The sequence below is a fragment of the Ictalurus furcatus genome, chromosome 4 (genome assembly GCF_023375685.1).
Source record: "Ictalurus furcatus strain D&B chromosome 4, Billie_1.0, whole genome shotgun sequence".
Lineage (NCBI taxonomy): Eukaryota > Metazoa > Chordata > Actinopteri > Siluriformes > Ictaluridae > Ictalurus > Ictalurus furcatus.
The window spans coordinates 20,145,740-20,155,684 of NC_071258.1; the positions used below are offsets into that span (position 1 = coordinate 20,145,740).

General features: G+C 38.5%; 1 protein-coding gene across 4 annotated transcripts in view; it reads left to right on the plus strand.

Moving 5' to 3' along the window:
• The window catches only part of pik3c2a (phosphatidylinositol-4-phosphate 3-kinase, catalytic subunit type 2 alpha), a 138,374-nt gene extending 135,193 nt beyond the window's left edge, over positions 1 to 3,181 (plus strand). For all 4 annotated transcript variants that reach the window (XM_053623267.1, XM_053623266.1, XM_053623265.1 and 1 more), the window contains one exon: positions 2,314 to 3,181. In XM_053623267.1, the coding sequence (XP_053479242.1) occupies positions 2,314 to 2,493 (180 nt within the window). In that variant the 3' untranslated portion in view covers positions 2,494 to 3,181. The remainder of the gene's footprint in view (positions 1 to 2,313) is intronic.
• Positions 3,182 to 9,945: the final 6,764 nt, after the last annotated feature.

A 9,945-nucleotide genomic window follows, 5' to 3' on the forward strand; every position in this document is an offset into this window, starting at 1 on the left:
CATGAACAAGATCCCCAACCTTCATCTTCATTATCCACGAGGTTTCTAGGCAATTTAAAAATGGGGTTATACATGAACACTAGAGGTTACAGTACACTTACCCAACGGACTACCTAATGAATGTATTCAAGTGTACCCCTGGGTGTGCATGTAGAGCATGTCACAATGGGTAGTGTTGATGGCTCACAGCTCCAGGGTCCTCTTTCCAATTCTGGGCTTGTGTTACTATCTGTGTGGAGTTTCATATATACTTCCTGTGTCCATATCACATTCCTCCTACCTCAAAAAACCCATTGTGGTGGTATACAGAGGTAAAATTACGAAAATTGTGTTGCTGTCCAAATACTTACGGATCCGAATGTATATGGTAGATGTACCTGATAAAATGGCCAGGAAGTATATAATAACATAATGCTCTTGATTCAGTCTTGTCCCAACTACAGAGGGTTTATTAAATATTGGCTTAATAACCTCCAAACTGTACAGATAAAAAAGACACATTGTATATTTTTGGTATATTTGAGACCATTGACATTATAATGTGCTTGAGAACAGTAAACATAAAAAAGGGTTGGGTATGAATGAATACATAATCAAGAGGTGTGGTTAAGCACGCCACTGTGATATCCTGTCCAATCTGTACTCTCATTTCCTTTTTAGAACCTAGTGTGCACAGTGCAGCACAGTGACATACAAATAGATTTCACTTACAGCATTTATATAGAATTTTTAGTCATACCAATAACCAGTTGACTGAAATAACTTGCAGCAAATATATTTTCCATCTCTGTAAATATTTTAGAGTGTGTGTGTAATACACTTGTACAGACTTGAATACAACTATGTTTGTTTTTTGAAATCCTCCAGTCCAAAATCCACAATTGTGCATGGAGTGAAATATACAGGTATCGTGCTATTACAGTGATGGAAAGGCATTAAAAAGAAAATGTGTAGAAGGTAATTGAGGAATATAGACAATGACGTGCAAAAATCATGTATTTTCCCCCTCTGGTTTCTCATGATAAACACTAATATCACACGATTCCTGCTCTATTCTGCAGTTTATGCTTGCAATTAAATTAGAAAATTAACTATATTTAATAGTTTAATTCCAAAATGAGATAAATGCTTAACTGTATTTTTTTTTTTTTATTATAAATGTAACAGTGCATATAAGTCACTACATAACTGGTCATATAAGCAAACACATGTTTATTGGTTGAAAATTAGTCTCTTGGCAAATTCCTCTTGGCAAATCACTACATATGTATCACAGGAGAATTAAAGCCGCCTTCCTGAGAACTTTATCTATAATCTGTTTCACACCAGGTCCAACAGCAAAAAAATATTTTTTCAGTTTTGTACATGCAGGTGTATAACTAACTATTGGATCTTTCAATTATGTTAATGTCTTGTGAGATTGGGTATAAATAAGCAAAAAAGAATTTCATTTGAGAGCACATAATCAATCTGGCCTCCAAACAAATAATGATGTTGGTTTTCTAACAGTATAGATATTAGTAAGTGTTATTTTAATATGGTAATGTTATTTTGGACTTGGATTTGAATGGATTTCTGTGCTTCACTTCCCTGAGCATACAGTATGTAGGTGCACATTTTATGATGCATCTCACAGCTGGTGCGGCTTTTGACCCTAATTGAAAAAGAAGCTGGTGTGCTACTACAAGCTTTTGTTGATTGTTGTAAGAAATGAGACAAACCATTAGGAGAATACCATCTTATCCCTGTGTGTCAAGAGGAGGTGGTATCACACATGCATTTTTGGACCAAATTGAGTTAAAAATCTCACTGTGCTAGTGTATTTTGAATGTTACATTTATCTATGTCAGTGTATCACATTGTGAACAGGGAAATAGCAGCAGCATTCAAACACACAAAAAATGCTTTTTTGCCAATCAAACCAGGAGCATGCTGCATTAACCAGTAAAATATACTTGAAAAGTGTCCCAGTTGCCTTAGTTACTGTATCTCTTAATTTTATTAAATATGTATTTAACAGTTTTGAGATTGGATGACTACTTGCAGTGTTTGCTGGTATATACATATACTGTATAATAATTTACTGTATAATAATTTATCAGCATATAAATTAATGTATTGATATGATAGATTTGAATTTATTCTGGACTTTACATCATAATCAGCCTCACATACCTTTAAATGCTACAAACAATATGGAATTCATTTTTTTTCTTATTAGTGCTACTCAGTACATTACAGTAAGCCTGTAATACTCTTTCACCTTTTCTTCATAATAATTTTAAGTGGTTTTGCTGTGCTTTTTGTCCACAGCTGGTGTACAGCGGCTACAGTAAGGAGACGCTGAAGCAAAGGGAGCTGCAACTGAATGTGCTAAGTGCTGAGTATTTGCGTGAGAACTGCTACTTAGGCGGTATCACCCTCAGCCTCAAAGACTTTGACCTGAGTCAAGAAACAGTCAAATGGTACAGGCTTATAGCAGTCCCCTTCTAAACTTATAGGACCAGATGTTCTCATACAAATCTTAAGAGAAGACAATGATATTTAATAGAAAAACTGCACCTAAAATATCATTTTAAAATTCAACTCCATACAGAGTTTCCATGTTGTAGCCTAAAACCCTTTCTCAAGACACCTATAATTCATTTGAATTTGACTTTAAAAACTGATATTTTTTGTAAATGTTGTCATTAGAGGACCAAAATGATTAGAGTTTATATGTATATGGACATGTATTTTTTTAAGGGATCATTGTTGCACCCTACTTTACTATAAAGAAAAGAAGAAAAAAACAGGAAGCATTGATAGCCTTTTTAATGGGTTGAAAATTTATTTTGAGTTTCTGGACAGGCACAGGAAAATCGTAAATGTTATTGATCATGTGCCAAATGAACTGAAACGTCTTCCCAAAATATGGAAGTGGTTGTGGTTTTCTCCCAAAGGAATAGCTTTTTCCTGTATTCCATTATACATTGAGGTATTCTTTATTGATATTGCTATTCTATTAAATAAAATACATCAATGTAATGATTATTCCATCTATAGTACACATTATAGAATGCTGAACTTTCAAGTACATTATTCTCTGTTATTTATTGTTAATTGGCTGTCTTTATTCTAAACAAAATAGTGTGTACTGTAATTTTTTCCCCCACATAGCAAATTAAATGAATTTAAAGAATGTCTTGAATTCATTCTTTTGAATTGTATAGTCAGTTTTAATACAGTTTTAAAAAATAGTTAGTTAGTGAATTTTGATCTACAAAACACTGCTTTCAGATTGATCACTGACCCAGCAATCAATATTGGGTGAAAGCATTTCCTGGGGATAGAAGCCATCAAAACAGTCTCAGTACACCAGGACCTGTAGACTTCGCCTCAAAGCATCAGAGATCACCACCATAATTTATAGTGCTTTTCCCCGCATGTAGTCATCTTTGATAACCAGACATTAAGATAGACGTTAATGACCACAACACACCGCATGTAAGGCCAATTATGCTTGAAACTTTCAGGTGCATTTTGTATGTTACTCTCAGGAAGGGCTTCTTTTGTGCAACACTTTTATATTATATTGTCGATTTTGGTAATAAAGAATTTTAAGAATTCTTTGCAGGTTTCAACAGTAGCCTCTGGAATGGCTGTGACAGCAGGGTTCAGTACTGCATTAATTGTTTTGAACAAGACTTTGGGACTATGGGATACTTTTGGGACTAAGGTTGTAAAAGCTGCTTTAACAGAACACTGATGGATAACTAAAAATTATTTCTGTAAGGGGATTTGCAGCTTATAATAATAAATTATTTATATAGCACCTTTTAAAGCAGCTTCTCAAGGCACTTTACACAATAAGAAAATATCAAGAAAATTAAAAAACACAGATAAAAACACAAAACATACGAAAACAAAAAACAGGTCTTAAATACAAAATGATTAAAGCCATTAAGAAAAAGCTAACCTAAAAAATGAGTTTTTAGGTTAGATTTAAAAATGCTCAAATTCTATGCATCTCTAACATGAGCAGGGAGTGCATTCCAGAGTTTAGGGGCATAGGACGAGAAACTCCTGTCCCCTACAGATCACAACCGTGTCTGTGGGACAGCCAGTAAACCAACTTGAGAGGAGCGCAGATGACTCTTGCGAGTATATAAAGTTAAAAGTGCAGACAGATACTGCATGGCCAGACCATGCAGTGCCTTATATGTGAGCATAAGGATTTTAAAATCAACGCGAAACCTGACCAGGAGCCAGTGCAAGGACTTCAGTATTGGAGTGATGTGTTCATTTCTCCTGACACCAGTCAGGATCCTAGCAGCAGAATTTTGCACACATTGCAATTTGTTTAGTGTGGCTTTAGGAACCCCAGCAAGAAGTGCATTGCAGTAATAAAAACTAGAGAATACAAAAGTGTTGATAAGCCTTTCAGTCACAGGAGAAGATAACATAGGGTGAAGTATAGCGATATTCCTGAGATGAGAAAAGGAATTATTGGCAGTAGATTGTACGTATGTGTCAAAAGACAAACTCGAATCAAATATGACTCCTAGAATTTTTAATTTAGTTTGGAACTCCAAAGCAGAGCTGTCTACCTTCAACATTAGTGAACCAGCTTTACGAAGCCTCTGTCTTCTCGCTATTAAGACACCAAATGTTTTGGGTCATCCATGTTTTTATCTCAGAAATACAATGTGAGAGAAAACATCCACATTTTGACCAGGCTTTGAGTGAATATAAACCTGAGTTCGTCTGCAGAAGAAAGTGATAATTAAGCCTAAGTGATCTTAAGAGCAATCCAAGAGGAAATATATAAATACTAAAAAGTAAGGGGCCTAAAATTGATCCCTGAGGGACACCAGTAGGAACAGAGCAATCTCAGACCTGAAACCACTCATAAAAACAAACTGGCAGCGATCAGAGAGATAAGATTTAAACCAGGTTATAACAGTCTCAGAAACACCAAACATTTTCAAGTCAGTTGAGTAAGAGGTTGTGATTGACAGTGTCAAAAGCAGCACTAAGGTCAAGAAGGATAAGGATGGAAAGAGAACCAGAATCTGAGACTATTAACAGATCATTCGTAACCTTGACCAAAGCTGTCTCTGTACTGTGAAGTTTATGAAAACCAGACTGAGGGGGCTCGAAAAGATTATTAACAGAAAGGTGATTGTGAGGTTGCAAAGCCACAACACATTCTAAAATTTTTGCCAAAATGGAAGGTTTGATATAGGATAATAATTATTTAAATTGTCCAAATGAATGTTATGCTTTTTTGGAACTGGGGTTACAGCAGCAGTTTTCAATGCTGCTGGTACAACACCAGTCCACAGAGGGTTGTTAATAATGCTGAGAACAGCCGGGCACAAAGAGCTAAAACAAGATTTAAATAAGCTTGTAGGGAGGTGATCCAGCATGCCAGTGGTGGCTTTCATATGTCATACCTCCCTAGTAAGCAGCTCTGAATCAATTTGAGAAAAAGTTGTGAAAGATGTGCCAGAGAAATTAGGCAAGCAGAGTATTGAAGAGGAAACAGGTGTAGCATGAATTAGATTATAAACATTGTCAATTTTAGAGCTGAAAAAATGAAGAAACTTATTACATAACTGATTTGAAACAGGCAAAGAGGTGCCAACATCAACTTTGAGGAGTTTGTTTATAGTATGGAAGAGATGCCTGGGATTGCTTTGATTGTTCTCAACAATCGTAGAAAAATGGGCAGATCTTGTAGACTCAATTGCAGTTCTATATTCCCCCAAACTGTCTTTCCAAGCTTGAAAAAATACATTCAAGCCAGAGTCACGCCACTTGCGCTCCATTTTACGACAAGCTGCCTTCATAGAGCGCAGGTTGTCATTATACCAAGGAGCAGATCGAGCAACAGTCACATTGCATGACTTCAAGGGAGCAAAGGAGTCCAGATTAGAGGTGAGAACATTATTCAACTGTAAAATCTTATCTTCAAGAGGAGCTGATGAGAATCCATGAAGAGAGGAAATGACAGAGTCTGCAAAATCTGTTGGATTAATTGATTTCCACTTATGAAAATTAACAGTGCATGAAGATGATGTACAAAGAAGAGGCAGTTCCAGATTAAAAAAGATGGGAAGAAAGACCAATATCAACAGAAGACAGCTGAGGCACAAATGAATCATTTGTAATCACAAGGTCTAGAGTATGACCTTTGCTATGTGTTGGGCCACTAATAAACTATTTAAGATTAAAACAATCCAGTAAAAATAAAAAGTCCTTTGTCATCACAGAGTCATTTTGGTCAATGTGTATATTAAATTGATAAAATGCATTTAAAACGCAACATTGACAACAAGTCAGCAAACTCAGACAAAAAGGCTTCATTTGGCTTTGGTGGTCGAAAGATGGTAGCGATGGCAGTTGCTTTGGAGGCAGAGACTCAACACAAGACATTCATATGTTGTAAACTGTGGTACACACACAGTGCTGATGTCAAATTGCAGTTTGTGTACTACAATGATCCCCCACCTCTGCCAGTGAGTCACGGGAAATCAAACAGCTCATAGCCCTCTGGAGTAATCTGGCTCAAGAGAAGTCTATCATTTTGTTTGTGCCATGTTTCGGTTAAGAATGGTAAATCCAGTTTTCTATATGTGATGTCTGATAAAAGCAGAGCCTTGTTGTTTACTGAACAAGCGTTAAATAATGTAGCAATTACTGGGCTCTGGGACACCGCAGAAGGTAACTCCAATTGGACAAAAATTACTGAGGACTATACCAGTTTGAGACACTCTTTTAGTCTGTCGCCGACTCATAAGAACACTGATGTTAGAAGAAGAAGAAATGCTGTAACTGTGTCCAAAACTCCGATGTATATACCGCCTATGTCTCAACAGGCCAGCATTTCGACAGTGTTCATAAGCATCCTATTGCAAACGATCGTTCTGTTTTTAGTTCAACAGCTGGTGTGCGGTGTACCTTAAAGCCATGTTCCGTGAGTCCAGGACCACAGCAGTCCCAAGGCAGCATATGTTCTCAGTAAGGCCACAGGGTAAACTCCTCCGATTAAGCTCCAGAGTCCTCCAGATAACACAAACAGATAAAAGCAAGAATCCAAGGTGCATGTAATAGTCCCAACACTTTTCAAGTGTAGAGGATGATTTATAGAATAAAAACTACAGGATTACAGAACCCACATTAACATAAAAACAAACAAACAGACGGTGCAAGGAGCGTCAGCCAAAACGCGTCTGCATGCCCAGTCAACCAGAAAGACTAGTCAGTGACCTCCACTGCCACATGAAACATGTTTCATGATGCTGGTTTATGACCTTGCTCAACTGAGGAGCAGGAAGATGGTAAAGGCTGTGCTTGTGTCTGGGACACACATCCTTATGGAGTATGAATCAACCTTGTTTGTTGACTGTTAACTCCATGTTGACTTTAAACAAAGCAGTGGTTCCCTTGGGCCTGTTGGGAATAAGATGCTGTCAGAGATGGATAATCAGCCTATGGCTGAACCCAGGCTGTATCAACAATGATGCATTCTCACCTCTCTGAGAAAGGTGATTGGATCAGCATCAATCTTCTAGAATTGAGGGCAGGCCTGGGTGACCCTCAGTTACTCCCGACCTGTTCTGAGACAGTATCACATCCTGATGCATTTGGGCAATGGTGTGACTGTCGGGTACATAAGTCACCAAGGCAGCATAAGGTCAAAAAAATGCTCACTGATTTGCACAGAATCTCAAGTGGGCTAACAGACAGATAGCCTCACTGAGAGCAACCTACCTTCCAGGGCAACATAATGGGGCATTAGATGTATTGTTGAGGCAACGCATATGCCCACAGGAGGGGCACTTGAATTCAGAGGTAGTGTAGCAGATCTGGGGAAATAATGTGGTCAGACAGAGGTGGTCCTCTTTGCCAACACAGAGTCGATTCAATCGCCCTTAATGGAGTTGAACAGACCTCTGGGGAAAGATGTCACCCATGAATGGCCTGGCAGCTTACTGTATGCATTTATAGCTCAATGGAAACCCTCTCAAATGCCTGCTGAAAGCTGATTGACTGATGGCAGCCATGTTTTGTAAGTAAATGGGTAATTCTCCAAAATCTGCTTACAGAGTAGCACACAGATGGACCCTACCAATTTTCAGCTCAATCAGACTTAGGGTTCCTGAGAAACAGCTGACTAGCTCCGCTCCCTTTATATGGCCACAACCAAACTTTGCCTATGACCTCAGAACTTTGTCCTGTATATGCATTTTAACTTTAATGTAAATCCGCATAAGCACTCATGAGTTACAGCTTTTGATGACAGCTTGACCTTTACAGACCACATTTCAACAACTGCACGGTCCTGTAAGTTCATTCTGTATAACATCAAAAGAATCAGACCCTATCTCACCAAACAGGCCACACAGCTACTAGTCCAAGCTCTTGTCATATCAAAACTGGACTACTGTAATGCACTACTCTCGGGCCTCCCAGCCAGCTAAATCAAACCCCTCCAGATGATTCAGAATGCAGCAGCACGCCTTGTCTTCAACCAGCCCAAAAGTGTCACACCCCTCTTCATCTCCCTCCACTCGCTTCCTGTAGCTACCCATATCAAATTCAAGGACTTGATGCTCCTGTACAAGATCTTGTCTGGAACAGCGCCCCCTTACCTCAACACTCTTCTGAAGGATTATGCTCCCTCATGTAATCTGCGATTGGTTAGCGACCGAAGCTTAGTAGTGCCTACTCAGCATGGCTCAAGGTCACTTTCCAGAGCCTTCACACTAACTGTCCCTCAGTGGTGGAATGAACTTCCAACCTCAATCCGGACCGCAGAATCTGTCACACTCGTCAAAAAACAGCTAAAAACCCACCTCTTCCGTGAGCACGTAACTAACCCCTAAAACGCCAATCCCACACTATCCTTTTAAAAAATATTTAAAAAAAAAAAAAAACAACCTTACTCTGCCTCTTACACCTCTACTCTGTGCACTTTGCTTTTCTAGAACTAAATTAAAAAATCTTGTATGGTAGCACTACTTGTATTGTTCTCTGCTTGATATATCACTTTGCTTGTATTTCCTCATTTATAAGTCATTTTGGATAAAAGTGTCTGCTAAATGAATAAATGTAAATGTACAACTGTTAGGCTCAGAATTGATTGACGTGTGGTGGCCACATTGTTTACAAATCAAAATTCTTTTTTCATCTGATTCTTCAGCGCATGCCGAGTTGAATGCATACATGGTTTAAATTTCTGCATGACTAAATGTTCCATTTTGAATATTCTGTAAAGCCTACTTTTTCAAATTTGCCCTAGATGGTTCATCGAATATTCATCAAACTTGACTGGAACATCATTAGCCCATGCTGGGAAAAAGTTATTAAAAGCTTTTTGATGGACCAAATGCGCAAACGAATTAGACACTGAGCATGCTGAAATGGACGTGAAGCTATATATCCCAAATGCTTTAGCGGATTCAGACCAAACTTAGTATATCTCATAAATATCATGACTTGAGGGTGCCTGCACAGTTTTGGACTAGTGCCACTTAGTGCTCACGAGATATGAAAAAAAGCATATTTTTGCTTTTCGGATTGCTCGTCCAAATTCGTCTTCTGTTTCACCAAATTTGACTCAGATCATCTTCAGTCCATGCCAGCAATAATTTATGGATTTCGTGTTGATATACCAACTGGTGCAACAGCAATGGCAACTTAAAATGAACTGGAGGAAGGCAACACCAGGCGAGAAAGGAGGTCTCGAAGTGCTGTGGAAGGATATCAAGCACAGGCTAGCCAGCCTGTGGAGGGCTGAGTGCATCCAAAAGTACAGGAAGAGGAACAAGAAGGAACAAGCCAACTTCTACAAGAACCCCTTCAAGCACGCCAGGCTGTTGTAGGAAGCAAAGAGTGGGAAGCTGGAAATAACCAGAGAGGAGCTGGAAGAATACATCAGGAGGCAGTATAACAAGG